The sequence below is a fragment of the Manduca sexta genome, unplaced genomic scaffold, assembly GCF_014839805.1.
Source record: "Manduca sexta isolate Smith_Timp_Sample1 unplaced genomic scaffold, JHU_Msex_v1.0 HiC_scaffold_195, whole genome shotgun sequence".
Taxonomy (NCBI): Eukaryota; Metazoa; Arthropoda; class Insecta; order Lepidoptera; family Sphingidae; genus Manduca; species Manduca sexta.
The window spans coordinates 2,894-21,476 of record NW_023592865.1 but is presented as its reverse complement, the minus strand read 5'-3'; the positions used below and the strand labels follow the sequence as shown (position 1 = coordinate 21,476).

At 37.3% G+C, this 18,583-nt stretch overlaps 1 protein-coding gene across 1 annotated transcript; it reads right to left on the bottom strand.

The window, feature by feature from the left end:
- Nucleotides 1-3,964: 3,964 nt before the first annotated feature.
- Nucleotides 3,965-14,953, bottom strand: LOC119191813. Its single transcript, XM_037445679.1, has 6 exons — nt 14,122-14,953; nt 12,439-12,526; nt 11,974-12,075; nt 8,795-8,856; nt 7,925-8,098; nt 3,965-4,604 (listed from the first exon to the last, which is right to left on the bottom strand). The coding sequence occupies exons 1-6, from the start codon at nt 14,287-14,289 to the stop codon at nt 4,443-4,445; spliced, it is 756 nt and encodes a 251-aa protein (XP_037301576.1). The 5' UTR covers nt 14,290-14,953; the 3' UTR covers nt 3,965-4,442.
- Nucleotides 14,954-18,583: the final 3,630 nt, after the last annotated feature.

Genomic DNA, 18,583 nt, shown 5'->3' with positions numbered 1-18,583 from the left:
CCACCCAATAAACACAATAGATACATGTACAAGGTAGACATGAGCCTGTGTTTTGTACCGCCGCGCCGGTAAGCATTGACTCCGCTAATAAGCAGAATATTATGCATATCAATCACATTTATTCGATTCAAAACTAAATAAAACATTCAAAATTTATCTCCCCGAGGAAGCAAATCCCATGTGTCCGCGATGCTTACTAATACGTACAATAATATTACTAACTGATACCTGCATTGAACACTACGCCTACTCGAAAACGTCAATATACAGTAGAGACGTTGAAAGAAAACAAACTACTTTACATTATTAGCGCTATTTTATGAGCGTCATGTGTAATTCAGAACCTATATTGGTGAGCTTAGAACAATACGTCAAACATTTATAATGATAGTTTGTAGTGAATCTTGATGTTGTAATTCAAATTTCCTTTAGCTGTGGTCGCTAATATCGTATCACAGTCGTCACATTCATTGTGTAATTATCAATTGTACTTTAATATCGTAGTGCTTTGTATTTGCATTTTCATTAGCTGGTTTAAATTCGAAGTCACCGAAGTTAGCTTTTTGCTTTGGGACAAAGAGTTGTAGCTTAGAATTGCCACTTCCCCAAGGCTCGCCGCTCGCTTGTTGACCTGCCTGACCAAGTTGATCACCATTCCAGGAGCTTGTACGGAGTGACCTTCTTCAGCTGTTTTACGTATTCTACGAATTGTGCTGTGGCCGCGTCCTGATCCAGACGATCGTCGAGGCGTGTTCCCGTCCTAGGCTGCGACAGCAAAGTCAGAAGCGCAGAAGGAGTTGGACCCGCGAAGCCAGGGGTGTGGCCTTTAATTTCGGGGACGAGTAAGGATGTGAGACCGAGGCGAAACCCAAACACAAACTTTATTTTTAATATTATATATTTATTTTTGATAACAGTTTTTCTTATTTTATTTTGTCAAGTCTATTTTGTGACACTCATTCTTTCGCACGCATCATCGTTTCCGATGACGTCATATTTGCGCCTCTTTTCTGGTTTATTGATACTTTCTCCTTCTATCGAAATTTTGTAGGCTTATAACTTGTTTAATTTTTACTGGATTTAAATCAATCTCTGTGTTAAGAATTTACTTATATGGAATAAATATTTGATAAATATAAACAACATAAAACCTAAATAAGCAAACATTTTTAATCGTGGGTAGTGCCAAATGAGTCTTACTTTATATTTATTATTTTAGGTGTATGGGTGGTGATGACGTACCATCATCACTTTTTACCCGACTTCAAAAAGGAGGAGGTTCTCAATTGACTGTATGATTTTTTGCTGTGTTTGTTACGCCATTAGTGTCCATAAATCTGTCCAGATTTTTAAAATTCATTTTATAGTTCGATAGTATTGAATAAAGATAAATTTAAAGGTTGAATAATGTCTTTGTAAACGTATTTAATATAAATAGTATATTTAAAGGTGTCTTCGTAAACATATATTGTTTCTTTTGATATCCGCCGAGCAGCGTTGTTGTCTTCCGTGTGTCAAAATATGTATTGAACAGTTCGTTTAGTGTAACAACTAATAAATGTATATTCAAGAAATCTTACTCAATTTTATTCAAATATAGTCATAACCCAACAGATAGGAGATACTTCTGAAGTGGTCCCATAGTCACCAAGTCAGAATCTGATGATCGGAACCTGGAGAAATCGAGGGGAACCCTTAAATTTTATATGCACACCATCGTTTTTCGCAAAGTTTATGGAGTAACTTTAAGTAGGTACTTACTTGGCGTAATCTCATCATCTTATGTAGCTGAGCTGATGATGGAAGGTACAACTCCTTAACAGTAAGGAGTTACTCGAAGTGGCATCGCCTGATTTAGTAAATTCTTTCATGTTTGAAAGTGCGTTTGCCATTTGGTCTCATGATTCTTACTAACACAAAAAGCAAAAATAAAACCTTTTTACAAATAATATAACCGCCTTCAAAACCACTAAAAATCAAAAATATTACGGCTGGGAATATTATGTCTGGGTTGCTGGCACTACTTCCTCAAACAATAGCTCACCAGCTGATGTGCAATGTGAGGCTCAATAATTAAGTAGCAGATACGTTATAGTCTTCGCTAGGGTTGCCTATAATTCTTCAGAGAAATGTAGTATTTTTTAAAACAAGGTATAAAAACATATATAAGGTATAAGAACACTTGAAAAAAATATAGTATTTTATGGAATAAGCAAAAAAAGACAAATATATATTTGTTACTGATTAATTTCTATAAAAGTTTGGATACACGCTGTCCAATCATTTAAAAGTTAAAGAGCGTTCATATATTTTTCAAATGAGGGATTTCTTTATTGGATTATAGTGTTGAAAATATAGTATTTTGGGTAATAATGTATATTTCTTCAACAGTAAGTATATAGTACGCTGACCCAGAATATAGTACAATACTATATATTATAGTACGGTTGGCAACCCTAGTCTTGGCGTTATTATGAATGGTAATTATTGCATCACCAAACAATCTTATTGAACGACTCTCTGAATAAAACATTTTGTTTCTATCTTAAAGCTTTTATTGGAAAATAATAACATTTGGTAACAGGAATGTAAGTACAATAATTTAGGATTGTAGATAATATGAACAAATTATGTTAACTGGGTATTGTATAATAAAATTCAATATAAAAGTTGTATTTTCCTTGACTACATTAAATATTTTGGAAAAACAAATTGTAAAGACGCGGAGGAAAAAGGTACAGAACGTAACACAACTTTTTGGAAATTTTTGTTTCGTTTTTTGTGTTCGTTAGTATATCAGGTCAAAAATTCATCGAATGTAAAATACAATAGAAGATTCAAAATATATCTTATTTCAACTAGCTGTGCACAGTTTCATAGATCTTAGTCAGCTCTCTTATATCCCTCCCGACATACCTCTGCACTGATCATTCTGGAAATTGTATGTCTTTTATATAAAATTACTTTGTGAGATGACATAATTCTAACCACTAAGTATTTTTAAATTTAACGATCATGATTTCGAACCACGTTCTTTTTGTATCGGCAAAGTGACCCCACCTAATGGTAAGGAGAGTGGGGTCCAATAGAATGTCGACTGACGAGAGATGATTACCCCTCGACGGTCGGCACCCATTATGCCGGCCTGTTGGATCCGGATATACACAGGCTGACACCGGAGTGCGACACTTACGTGGGCCACTATGGCGGGTTTTAACACCTTGCGTACGGTGGTCGCTATCCGGGCGGATATACAATACATCCTACCACTAGCAAAAATAGAGCCCCATGTTCGTAGTTTTAAAAGATATAAAATGAATTCATTTTAAGTACATACAAATTTGATAACACAATTTTATTTTAAATATATAAATAATTAACAATAAATTTTATTATAAATTACCTAGGTCTATCTTTGGACTATTTAACATACGTTGACTTAGTACACGACTAGTCGACATTACTTACATACACAAAAAGAACGAAATATAGTTTAATGAAATCCTGTATCTCCGTCGTAAGGGATTTATCTAATTTACATGTCTAAGCTAATGTTAAAATAAATACTTGATTATCTTGAAGTAATTGATGTAAAGAACGATTAAATTATAAACTTAATAGTATTTTGCTCGACTTGAAGTAAATTCATCATTATAATCATTATGGAACAAAGTTAGTTATATATAGACCGGACATCAGGACGCAATTTTTGCTCCAAAAGCTATTACCAATCGGTAATAAGTCGCTGTCTTATTTGAAATGTCCGTGTGACAAGATGTCACAGCGTACTTAGATATACAAAAATAATATATTTACATAAAATAAATTCACATTAAAACCGTGCAAATCATGATATGGAAACATATGAAGTATTTTATATTAATGTTTTGCTATTTCACAGCAGATTGAGTAACCAACACATAAGCGCAAAAAAATTGTATGATAATCTTCCCAACGTCGGTTCTATATGATCTTGATCTCTTTGTTATGGAATATTTTTATGAGCGTATAATTCTAAACTTAAATATATTTGTGATAATGTCGGAGGAGATTCATATTACATCTAAATTGTACTACTTTATAAGAGTAAAATAATATAATTTACCTTAAACATAGCTCATAAGTAAGTACATAAGATTTGTTACTCATTATTGAGGATCGTGACTCTCAATTATCTTCACTGTGATGTTTATCCGCCGGCTTCGGTCTTTTGCCTGATGAAATGCTGTATTAATGGAAACATTCAACGCACTGGAAATCTGGTCTATCCATCTTTTGTGGTTTCGTCCTCGTCGTCTCTTAACTTCCAACTTTCCAACCATGAGCACCTTTTCAGCAACAATTGAGATACAATAGGTGAAATAGCAGTGTGGTAAAAGAGAATTAAGACTTAAAGTTTGAGTTTATAGTCGCTAGATGTCGTGGGAGTCACGTGTCGGCGACTAGAGCGAAGTCGCCATGCCAAACGACGTGATAAACAAATTCAAGACGGTGACCAGAAACACACCCACCACGGTCATGTCGTTGATAATGCCCGCTTTGTATGTGTCTTTTTTAAGGACTTTGTAGAAGTTGTTCATGACGATGCCGAGGCCCACAGCGATCTGTGAAATAAGATATTATATATAATTTCTATATACATACAGTCTTACTTATAAACTTGTTTTATGGCGGCTGTACACTCTCGTCGAGAACTCTCGCGCGCAAGGTGGAGGGACGAACGTGCCCTTGTACACCCCGTTTATTCAGTACGCTTTGCGAACGCCGAGAAGATGGATGCGTTAGAGGTTACGGCAGCTGTTACCGCGCTATCAGTTATTACAATTACGTGCACATATACCATACGAAAAAATTAAAAAGAAATGGCGTAAACGGAAATAGTGAATGCAGTGGCGCGGCGGTTCTTTCATAGAACCCCAAAAGCCTGGCTTGCCTTTTTGAAAAACACAACTGATATTATTTGGCCCACAGTACAACTATCGCGCTGTGGTGTTCTACCTCTGCCTACCCCTGAAAAGGGGAAAAGGTGTGATGCTTTATATATATATATATATATATATATATATATATATATATATATGTATGTAAGAAATAGAGGCAACTAAACCCAACGCAAAAACACAAGTAATGTGTTTCGCTCGCAGTACGACTATCGCGCTGAAATGTTACACCTCTGCCTACCCCTGAAAAGGGGAAAAGCTGTGATGCTATATATATGTATGTAAGAAGTAAATTCAAGCAAACCTAACGCAAAAACACAACTTATATATTTCGATCATACTATAACTATCGCGTTGTGGTGTTACATCTCTGCCTACCCCTAAAAAGGGGAAAAGGTGTTATGCTATATGAATTAGTATGTGAGAAGTACTTAGTCAACCAAACTCAATACAAAAACATAATACGTCAATACGTCACAGGAAAGCTAAATTCGCGATTTCGTTTTCTTGGACGACATAATTATTCTAGTTTTTTTTTTATTTTAAAACCAAACTACCGAAGCGATGTTGAAAACATTTTTATGGGACCAATCTGGAGAGAAATTCTTTTGAATAAAAAAATAATTTTCCAAATCGGTTCATAAACGAGCGAGTTCTGAGGTAACAAACATACAAAAAAAAAACACGTCGCATTGATAACCTCCTCCTTTTTTTTGAAGTCGGTTAAAAATAATATAAACGGTATAGTAACAAGCGTAAGCGGTAGCGAGAGCGATCCGCGCCGCATGCGTCGGCTGACTGGCTGCGGTCGGCCGGGGGCTACGTGACAGGCGGAGCGTACGCGCCCCGCTTCGATCGGTTTATGTGACGTAGGGCATTGTTAGTTGATTAGTTATTTTACTATTTTTATTTTAATAATAATAGTATTTAAGTTTTAACAGTTTAATTATTACTTTTAAGTTTATTTTATTAATTTAATTTTTTTTGTGCGAATAATATCGCCACATTAATCTTTTAAATTATTATGAATTTCTGATGATTTTAGTAATACTTTAAATATAATTGCATTATTATAATTATTGTAATGCATTTGCACTATAATTTTACATATCAGAAAGTTTTTGTCCCATTTGGAGCAGTAATTTTATAAAATAATTTTGTTTCTGAACTGGCAACATCCGTTATTTGTTTTGATTGAGCCGGTGATACATTTTAAGTACTCGTGTTTATTCAGTTTTTTGTTATTTTAAAAATTTAAACATTTAAATACAAAGTACATGAGTGAAATGTTTTTTTGTGATGGTTTAAAGTGTGGGAAAAGTTTTTATCGGCGAGAATAGGTAAATATGTGAGGTTATGGTGGACAACAATAACTTCATACTAGTTGGCAAGTGGCGCGAAACGTACGCCTGACTTCAAGATACTTTAAGGTATTTACAACAGCATCCAAAATTAATTGTCGTTTTGGATGCTCCCATACGAATAATCATTAAATTATATTTGTTACTGTTTCACATTTTCATGAACGAGGCATGTGTTTGGAATACATCTGGTCCATGATACCTACAATTTAATCGATGCTATCAACAATATAATATATTCTAAATCACATTCAGTTTTATTGTAAATGCATTTTATTTTATAATTTTGGTAAACAGCGAATTTTATCCAGATTATTTCGTCAATTGAGTAGGTACAGTATATGGCGAAAATTTTAAATAAATCGTGCGCATCGACACCAGAATAATAGTAGTGTTTCCACTTTTTATGAGATTAGTTGATAATTTATATAGTTTAATTGTTATTACACCACATATTTCTTTCAGAGGTTACGATGGGTCAAAACCATCTTAGATTGAAGTGCCTAATAGGTATATTATAAAGTTATCTCGGTGGCATAGTTGTATTGCGTGCGCGCCATGACTACCACTCCGAGACAGGCAAAGTTATATTCGATATCTATTTTATTTTCTAACGCACATTTTATATGAATCGAAGACGCGATCTTTTGTGCTGCTTTGGCTTGTCCATACGCAAAGCAGGAGGCACTGGGTGAATGCTCACTATGCAACGAAACAGGAATGCATCCAAAAAGTTAAGTTCAACTTCGTTATTCCACATAGTGCATATCTAGGGCAATAACACGTCCGTACGGTTAGAAAGCTTGCGCTCAACCGAATGACGCGAGAGTATACAGTGTTGCACTTGCGCCGCCTCGCGGGGGGAAGCGAGGCCCTCTGACTCGCGCTCAAAAAACCGACACCGAATGGAGGCCCACGAGTTACTGCGAGGCATCGCGAGACAGAACGAGTGTAGCCTGTACTCTCTCGCGCTTGCCTAGGCTCGCCGGCCCTCGACGAGACTGTACAGCCGCCATTAACTTTAAGAATTGGTTAAATAGCTGTCAAAAACATCACATGTTCCTAGTTTAAACCTTATTAAAAGGCAAGATGGCGAGTTTAGTTTACAGCTGATGGAGTAAATTTGTGTATTAACTAAGCATAACTTTGTAAATTTTTTATAAGTTAGACTGATAATGTCTGTATTTATATCAAAGTGAAATGCTGCACGTTAATAAATAGGTACATAACTTAAGGATGGTTGAACTGATTTAGCCTGTAGTAATAAGTTTTTCTTGGTTATTTGTCATATTCCAAATCAGGTTTAAATAGAAAGACATTATATAAGTCATTATAATCTAAGAGTGGCGTGAAAGCCTCGATGGGGTAGATATATAACAATACAACTGCAGTGCAGCTGAGGTCTCTGTTTTGATCTCGGATTGTGTAAAGTGATTGATTTTCATACTCAGTATTAACCCGGAGTCTGGAATTCGTGCTCGATATGTCGACAGGCTCACCTCCATTACTTTATGGGACGAAATACACACAGCTTAAATAGAGTAGCAAGGGGGCACTTGCCGGCCTGTCTACCCCTTCGAGGACAAAACGCTTGAGTGAGTGTAAGACTGTCGTAGAACTTACTTGCAGAATAATGCTAGCGGCGATTAGGGTCAAGTTGAAGTAATAATACGGCTGGGTGTTCGAAGAATCTAGAAGGTTGTGTAGCTGATTCACGTTGGCGGATAACAGCCCTAAGTCCGCAATGCCCAGAGCGGAGATCTTGTTTAACTGGTATGTTACCAGTTTTGGCGGCACCTAAAATGTTAAATGAAATCCACATTCAGTTTCGTGACGCAGATACTCTACTTTTTAGTTTAGTAGACTCGCGGCAAGCCAAGTATAAAATTTGTTCTGAGAGAAGTGATTAATGGAGTAGAATAAATCACTAAGTTGGGGTATATTCTTTCGCTTTCTGCTTTGTAATCACATCACAAGCATGGGACGTTTATTGACTAAGGCCGGATTTGTTTATCTGTGGTCAGGTACAGTTGAAACCCGATCACACTGGCGAATTGCAAATAATTTCACAGGGAGGCGAACGCGTCCAGTGTTAAAAGACCGTTAGCAATACTTGACCGCAGATGGAACGACTCTGGTTTACTAATAGATTAGGTGGCTTCCAAGTGATTACCGCTTCCTACCCGCCAAAATGCATACCTATATATGGTGGGTTTTTTAGACGGAATAGCGACGGCAGTAACAACTACCCAAACTGTTGGAGCTGTGAGAAGAAATATTTAAGAGAACGTGCATTTCTCTTGAAGATATTAGAATCTGCATTCAAAGATTCTCAAAAAAGAAGTCAGTTCGTAAACGGACAATTACTTTCTTTTAACAATCTAGCTATTGACTTATAAGAATCAAGTCACTCAGACCTTCCGCGGTTTGACTACTTACTATAAGACATGTGCAATTGCGGGTGTTCGTGTTATTAGGTAATATTGTTCGTACCTCGGGCACTGGTGAGATGCGATCGTCGTCACCAAATCCACTCTGGATCTCGCCACCACCATCTGCAACCATTTTTATTAACAACAACTCCGCAAAGTGAATTTGTGAAATGCAAAAAGAATCTCTTAACCGCTGTCGCCATAAAAAAGTTTATAAGAAGCCTTAATTACAAAAATCTTGTGAGGTTGACAAAACATGAGTAACTAACACAAGTTGTGATCCCCCCGAGGCAATTCTTGTGCCCTCGGTGTCCACACCGAATGCACGCCCATGCACGGGGGGACATTTGTCACGGACCTAGACACACAGAGTGTGTGTCTATACCCCATGGGTGCAAGTTCACGTGGGGGTCAGATAGGGACTCGTTGAACATTTCTCTCGGCCCATCCTATTACTTCCTCTTCCTTCCCCCCTATTTCTCCTCTTCCCCTTTTCCTCCTGGCCCCTGCATTCGTTAAGCCGGGAGGAACCAGTATACCGTTCGCAGGTTCCTCCCGGTGATGACTGCAGGATCAGCCGTTAAAAAAAAAACAAGTTGCGACGATAGCCTAGTTGGTTGTGGAACGGACTGCCGAGACGAATGTCCGCAGGTTCAAATCCCAAGGGCACACACCACTGACTTTTCTAAAAAAAAATGTGTGTATTCTTTATGAATTTATCGTTCGCTTTAACGGTGAAGGAAAACATCGTGAGGAAACCTGCACATCTGAGAAGTCTACCAATCCGCACTAGGCCAGCGTGGTGGACTAAGGCCTAATCCCTCTCAGTAGTAGAGGAGGCCCGTGCCCAACAGTGAGACAGTATATGATAATACGGGGTTGATATTATTATTATTTGTTTTATGTTATTGATTTATGAATGTTATTATTTGTTCATGCATTTCAAAATAACTAAAATACTGAAAATTTTAGACTTTTACAGATTAATATTGAATGCACATATGAACCGTTAAAGAAACGATTTTGTATTTTATGTGACAACAGCGGCAAAGCATCGAAGGTCCCCACTATTATAATTCTCTTTACCCCAAAGAACAAAATCTCATCTGTAAAATGTCTAATTGCAGTATAAAGGTTTTAATTTAAATGAAAATATAATTACTCACCTCCAAATAGAAATAATTTTCTGATAACAATCAATAGTTTTGAAATGAGTAATTGATATTTATATTTTCACTTAAAACCTTCATACTACAAAAATAATTTTAACAAAAAATTAAACCGCCTTCAAAAACCACTCAAAACCAAAACATAATTTCACATAACAAGTATATATTGGATACCAATTTTGGAGTCGGTGCCTAATTAAAATTGCTAGCTAGCTAACTAAATATAGCTATATTTCTTGCATAGTCCATCTATGAGCTACATTTCTTTCAAATGAATTAAAAGGAGTAGGTTCGCGTTTCTACTAACAAACATACACAGTGAAAGGTGTAATACCAAGGACATGTATGGTGTTTCATCTCTTTCTTTCCTCTTTTTTCGGGGCAGGGAGTGTAATATACCCACATTTGACCAGCTATATGTAACAGGGGAAGAATTTGGGTAGTGTACAGTTCACAAATTTAAATATTTCCTTTATAGCTTCCATTTGCTGTGCTGCGGCGGTGCGTTCATCTCCGGTGACGATCTGACTTGCTGACTTTGTACGCTGGCAGCACATTGTTTTCGTATATTTCTTAATGTATTTATCTAGCTTAACTAGCAATTTTAATTAGGCACCGACTCCAAAATTGGTATCCGATATATATAACTGTTATGTGAAATTATTTTTGGTTTTGAGAGGTTTTGAAGGCGGTTTAATTTTTTGTTAAAATTATTATTATTATTATTTGCTTTTTTGTGTTATTAGAAAATAGACCGTCTCAATGGCATTGTTGTGTTTCGCTCACGATACGACTATGGCGCTGAGGAGTTACACATCTGAGTACCACTGAAAAGGGGAAAAGTTGTGATGCTATATATATGTATGTAAGAAGTAGAATCAAGCAAACCTAACGCAAAACACAACTGATATATTTGGCTCACAGTACAACTATCGCGCTGTGGTGTTACACCTCTGCCTACCCCTGAAAAGGGGAAAAGGTGTGATGCTATATATATGTAGGTATGTATCTAAGACCTAGAGTCAATTAAACCCAACCCAAAAACATAACTGAATGTTTCACACACAGTACGACTATCGCAATAAAATGTTACGCCTCTGCCTACCCCTGAAAAGGGGAAAAGGTGTGATGCTATATATATCTATGTAAGACGTAGATTCAAGCAAACCTAACAGAAAAACACAACTGATATATTTCGATCATACTACAACTATCGCGCTGTGGTGTTACATCTCTGCCTACCCCTAAAAAGTGGAGAAGGTGTGATGCTATATACATATACGTATGTATCTAAGACCTAGAGTCAATTAAACCCAACCCAAAAACATAACTGAATGTTTCACACACAGTACGACTATCGCAATAAAATGTTACGCCTCTGCCTACCCCTGAAAAGGGGAAAAGGTGTGATGCTATATATATCTATGTAAGAAGTAGATTCAAGCAAACCTAACGCAAAAACACAACTCATATATTTCGATCATACTACAACTATCGCGCTGTGGTGTTACATCTCTGCCTACCCCTAAAAAGTGGAGAAGGTGTGATGCTATATACATATACGTATGTATCTAAGACCTAGAGTCAATTAAACCCAACCCAAAAACATAACTGAATGTTTCACACACAGTACGACTATCGCGATAAAATGTTACGCCTCTGCCTACCCCTGACACGAGGAAAAGGTGTTATGCTGTATGTATAAGTATGTGAGAAGTACAGTCAACCAAACTCAATGCAAAAACATAACTAAATACGTCACAGGAAAGCTTTAATTTTAAAAACAAACTACCGAAGCGATGTTAAAAAAATGTTATGGGACCAATCTGGAGAGAAATTCTTTTGAAAAAAAAAAAAAATTTTCCAAATCGTTTCATAAATGAGCGAGTTCCGAGGTAACAAACATACAAAAAAAAAAATCACGTCGATTTCATAACCTCCTCGTTTTATTGAAGTCGTTTAAAAAGAGCATTTTGCAGATGTGGTTTTGATCTTTGGGACCGTCGATATATCGAAATCCGTGAAATTTAGGGCATTTGAGGGTATGGGCAGGGAATGTAATTTGTGTTACCATGCGGGCCGTCATTGTCGTCCAGGAGTCCGACGTCGGTGCCGGAGTCCGCGGCGCTGTCGGGCTCCTCCACGTCTCCGGCAAACTCGTCGGCCTCAGGCTCTGGGGAAATATTTCATAACATATTAGCTTTAGATTTGACAAAGATTCAGTGAGTGCTGCCATAGGTTAAAATCACTGGCGATGTAGATGGTAGATGGTAGTGTTTTTTTGGGGGAGCGGTCGTATCTCTTACCATCAGGCGAGCAGCATGCTCGGCTCATCATTCAACATAAATAAAAGAATTGTTGCCATGTAGGTCTAGTGGCAGTCTACATTGTTTAAGAACTGTGACCGTTATAGGTTGACCTCTGACACATCTCGGAGGCCATGTATATTATTATAGGCACCCACTTACCATAAGGTAACATACCTGTGTACCCTGAGTGTTAAGAAATACCCTTAATCTCAAGTAAACTTACTTACCATCGGATAATGGTTGTTGCTTTTCATTGTTTGCCTTCACCAGTCGTGGTATCTTTGAGTTGTGGCCGTGGACTCTGGGCAAATTCGACTATAAAAACAAAAGTATAACATTGATTAGGCAATAAATACATATTATGTATTATCTCCTTAGCACGTCTAAATCCTTTGCCGACGTAAAACGTGGCTTATTGATTACATAATCTGCCTAAATTCAGAAATTGGTCTCATGGAACATTGTGGCGAAGGCGCCTAGGTACCCGCTGCGCCCTCGTCGCCAAAGGTGGCTCCGTGTCGGGTACTGCTTGCTTAAAGAGCCTCGGGGATACCACGTCTTTCTCATATTTAAAAGAAAAAAATAACTATCTTATTGTAATATTTTATAATTCATATACAATTTTCCTTAAAAAACGAGGCGCCGCGCCGCGCCGTGCTTTAGTCACAGCGTGCGCGGATTACAGATGCAGCGCTTCAGTCGTGAATAAAAAAAAACAAGAAATAATTTTCGCTATTAATATAATAAGTATGTAATTTTTTTTTATTTTAATATTTCTTACTATTGAATGGCTGCACGCTATACCCTATGCTAATTTACTAGTAAGTCGGAAACCTCGTCATGAGAATAACAAGTTACTACGAAAATGTAAAAACAATATACTTTTAATGCTAAAATCAACTACCGCTGAAAATCTATCGGATCATAACAATATTATAAAATACCAAATTCATAAGTCATAATAATTCGTGTTAATAAAATACAAGCATCAGAGTGTATTGTGATCGTGCACTTTATTGCAAGCGCGGTGCGCCTGATCAATATCGCATAGCAAAGTGGGCGGGGCGGCCATTTGCAATATTTTCATTTTTCCCGCTATAATTAAGAGTTAACTTAGGATGGATTATTAAAGCCTCAAAACTAGTAGTGATTCTTCTCTTATGACGTGTGTTTGTGGATGGTGAAGGACACTTAACATAAAGTGATGCACATGTGCCATCCTGTTCTATAAATAAATAATGTAGCTTACACAGAGGCTTTTCTCCTTAGCGCCTGCTTTACGTAAACTGCAAATTCAATCGACGCATGAAATTACTAATAGTGCAAAGACGCACTCTTGTTTATGAACTAAGCGATCATCGTGGCTCGAGCACACAACTGATAACGGTCAAACAGACGGTCCTGGAACTATGGAGGGTGTGTCGTGTGTCGGCAATAAATTACCGATCGACACAGAACGGCCTTGAAACTCTGTACTGTCTACTTATTGTAGACCTACTGTCATACACGATATGGGCCATCATCGAACTCAGTATCTGAGTACACTGCATAAACATGTGAGGGTGTAAACTTATTATTATGTTAATTCTCAAGTAATACTCATATAATACTATTAAAATACAGAAAATCATACGTAAGATAATAAAGGTAATGCAAGAAACTTATTGATTAATTTATTTAAATATTTTTGCGTAACTCTAATCAATAAAATTACACACAGTAAAACAGATGAAGTTAAATAATGCAGTAAAATGTAACTCTGTTCAAATATTGCATGGTTCACCGCATCTAGAATTACCTAAGTAGAATATTTGTGCTCCGCGCTAACTCACACTTTTATGCACTATTTTGCAAACCTTTTGAATAATTGTTGAATTAAATAATATAGGTATGGCGTTATAGTTACTCACCACATGTTTCCCGGCACTACTAAGCTGTCTTCTGGCGTTTTGTCGTGCACTCTTTTTTGAGACTACAAATTTAGGCGCGAACACGCGCGCCGGGCGCGATTTTCTGGTTTTATTCACTTTTTTAGGAATTTCATTCACAAATTCGAAACTTGATTGCTGTCCCGCCATTATTTGGTTTTAAAAATGTGTCAATGGGTTAATGAAACAATAGTTTAATTAAATGTTATCGGAATGCGACTGTTTTTTGGTTGAGCAGACACTGTAATGACTGATAGTCATCGCGCCGCACGCGCCGAATATGCCGCGGCGCCGCGCCCTCCACCACACCTCTCCGCATCGCTGTGATTGGTCGCTGTGCATCGCGCCCTACTACAGCTGAACTCTACGTTTTCCAAGTCTGCATCTCCGCTCTAACTGGCGCGGTGGCATGTCTCCATTGCGTGGTTTATAAAACTAGTAAACCTCATTGTATCTTATGCCAATAATAATTAGGTACATCTTTACGTATTTGAATTATTAAGTTCGCGTTAAAAGCTAAAACGTGTATTTTTTTTATACAACCGCGTGATGAGAAGAGCGTTGGCCGCATGGTAGAGCCACGCGTAGACATCTGCAAATTATTGCAAATTATTGCAAATTGTTGCATTTTTCTGTTAAGGCACTGGCCCGTAGTTAGGATGATGGGGGATGAGCCCAGTGGATCGGGACATCTTGAAAATGCCGCCACGGTATCCCTTGCCTGTCGCAAAAGGTGATTAAACAAGCCTTGAAAGCTGTGACGAGTACTGCTATTACTAGAATAATGAAGCGGCTTCGAGATAGACTACATTGCGGGCAGTTAGTGTCCCACAGTCGTAATACTCACCAATAAAGTTTGATCGCGTTTCGGGAGAGATCTTTAGCCCCTTCATGCAGAGTACTCGCCAAGTCCGTAATATTTTAGGATTAAAATACATATTATATTATAATAATAATATCTGCCTTGTATTATATACTGTCCTACTGTTGGGCACGGACCTCTTCTACTACTGTGAGGGATTAGGCCTTAGTTCACCACGCTGGCCTAGTGCGGATTGGTAGACTTCACACATTCCTATAGAGAATTTCTGAGGTTTGCAGGTTTCCTCACGATGTTTTTTTTCCTTCACCGTTAAAGCAAGCGGCAATTCACAAAGAATACACACATAAGTTTAGAAAAGTGAGAGGTGTGTGTCCTTGGGATTTCAATCTGCGGACATTCGACTCGACAGAGCGATCCACACCCAACTAAGCTATCGCCGCTGTATGATATTATTATGAATTCATAAAAATACCTATTTTAGGGGGTGGGGCTTGCCCATACCGGGTTATTGAGGCTAATAAATAATTTATTAAAAACAATCTCAATTCGACGCGTATTTTTAAAATATCTTTTATCTCGGAACTCAGTAGTTTATTAACCGATTTGGAAAAATATTTTTTTTATCTGGAAACAATTTTACTTCCAAATTAGTCCCATAATATTTTTCTGAATTGGTTTAGTAGTTTGGTTCCTCAATTAAAACGAATGCTATAAGTATTAACAACCGCAACTCCGCACTGAAGTGCGCAGTTGGCCGCCGCTGTATAGACAACATTAGTCTTAGCATTCTAAGGTTTCGTAACGATATATTGCACAACTAGATTGCATTTTAACCATATTTTAAGATTTGATCTCAGTGGGAAGTGGGAAAGTTGTTATAAAACTGTACAAGCACAATAACTTAAAAGATATGCCAACACTGTAGGGGTTTGTTTTGTGATACATTCAGACTGCTGCTGGAGACGTGTGACCACTGACCTGTACGACTGAGAGGTGTGCAGTACATATTACATAATCTGCATTACGTTCGTCAATAACATTAGCATTCATGGGATAATGGCAATTAAAGAAGGTCACACTATCCATCTATTGGAATACAACAGTGCTTGCATGTTGGTGCCATGGTGGTTATGTGTCACAGTGGGCATGCGCCGCGTGATTCACGTTACGTCATAGCTATAACACGCCGAGCTTTCTGTATGTATCTGATATTATAACGAGTATTCATACACAAAAAAACTTGTTAATATTATAAATGTGAATGTTTCTATTCGATAGAAATACGCAGAAACCGCTGAACGGATTTGGATGAAATTCGACAAACGGATAGACATGTCCCAGATAAACACAATATAGTAATTTGTTCCTGTTTTTCAAATCGGATTTTTAATAGATGGTGCTGTGGATTGCTACAGTGACGTACAAAGCTACGAGTAAACTCAGTATAATACTCTGCGTGAATCCGCGCCGCGCCTCTGGGCGTGCGCTGGCGGGCGAATCAGCTGAACAACGATCGCGTTACGAGAAATGATTGCAATTTATTGCAGATAAAGCTAATTAACAAAACAATGGTTTCCTGGTTGATTTTACTCTTTGTATGTACTCGCCCATTCTATGTGTGGGTAAGTGGTCTATATCGCTAACCGTTACCTTAGTGGTTTTACTTACTTGTACCTACTTAGAAATTACCTTTACTTTTTAAAACAAAATGTCTTTGCAACTGTCGCGGCTCAGTAAAAGTTACGCCTTTAGCTATCAGCCATTTAAAAAGTGCAGATGGGTGAGACCGAAACAAATTGAATAAAACAATGCTACGCGAATCAGGACCACGTAAAAAGTTGTACCTAGTCCCAGTACCTATAAGTACCCCGCTGTGTTCTCCGGAATAAGAAGTAGCCTTGCCTAGGTATAATGTTATAATCCAATTATACGGTCTATCTGTATGAAAAATTTCATCCAAATTCTAGGTTTAGAAATATCAGTTTATAATATTAGCAAAAGGTTGTAAGTACACAAGATGTCACCACAACTTAATATGACTCAATATTAATGTAATATCGCTGTCTTTATGATTACGTAATCTTGAGTCCCGCTACATTTGTTTAATCTTGCAACGATGTGCACTGACTTCGCGCACGCTGAAATCACTGTAAAATAACTCGAAGCACTCAGATCATTTAGAAACAATGAAGTTCACTTTTATGACTAATACACTGTGGAATTTAATTTACTGTTTTTTTCGAAACATACATATTATACGTATGAAACATTTCTGTAGCATTAAAAAAGCAGTATAAAAATAAAAAAATTACAACAATTAGCGAAGTCAATCTTTTCTGTGATGTGAGATGTAGAAGGTACTACTGCAGGTCGCATTTTATTTTTACCTTTTTTCGTATTTTTCACTGTTGATTTATTGTATGTCATTAACTGAATACTTATACACGTTTCGTAAAAACATTGAATTTCAATTCTACTGTTTATAAGTAACAGGATTAAATTAATATTTTTCTCCAAACCGATATGAGAAATCTCGGTCGTAATGTCAAGTTGCCAAGTGTTTTTTGTTACGTTTGTAGGTGAAAAGTATTGTGGACATCAAATTTATCTTATTGCTTATGTATTGCATGATTAATTTGCCGCGATAAACTGAAGTATACACTATACTATTGCTTTTGCCCGCGGCTCCACCGCGTTATAAAGTTTTTGGGCTAAAGTTTTCCGTTATAAAAGTCACGCTATATATTTTCCCGGGAGCCTATGTTCTTCCCAGGGTCTTAAACTGTCTTTATACCAAATTTCATCTTAATACGTTGGGTAGTTTTTGAGTTTAATACGTTCAGGCAGACAGATGTAGCGGGGGACTTTGTTTTATAATATATTATTATAGAATTTTTTAAGAGGAACAATCCCGTCATACATTATTGTTGCATAACTTTAACCGTTTACGCAGCGCACGCAACGAAAGCTCTCAAAACTAATAAATTTTTCCCGTTTTTGCGACATGTTTCATTACTACTCCGCTCCTATTGGTCATAGCGTGATGATATATAGCCTATAGCACTCCAAGAACAAAGAGCTATCCAACACAAAAATAATTTTTCCGTTCGAACCGATAGTTCCTGAGATTAGCCATTACTGCTCCGCTCCTATTGGTCATAGCGTGATATATAGCCTATAGCACTCCACGAACAAAGGGCTATCCAACACAAGATTTTTTCAGTTTGAACCGGTAGTTCCTGAGATTAGCGTTCCATCAAAAAAACAAACTCTTCAGCTTTATATAATAGTATAGATAGGATACTATATATATAGAAATCCAGACCCCAGGCCGACAAACCTGGGTTTGTTATTTGTGTACGATGCTACAATAGGCTCATCGCCTATCAATGCATGGACAGAATAAACATGGCGAAAAGTGACTACACTAATTGCCCCTCTGCGTATCCTTTCGGGGTTGAAAGGCGTGAATGTGTGAGTATGTGCGCACACTAATTGCGTTATTCAACGGACACAAAACGCTAATGTGCTCGATCGGACGGCCGTTTGGACTATAACACTAATACTATACACTTATACCCTACAGCTATTCAATCATAATGCCAAAAATCTTAATCGATA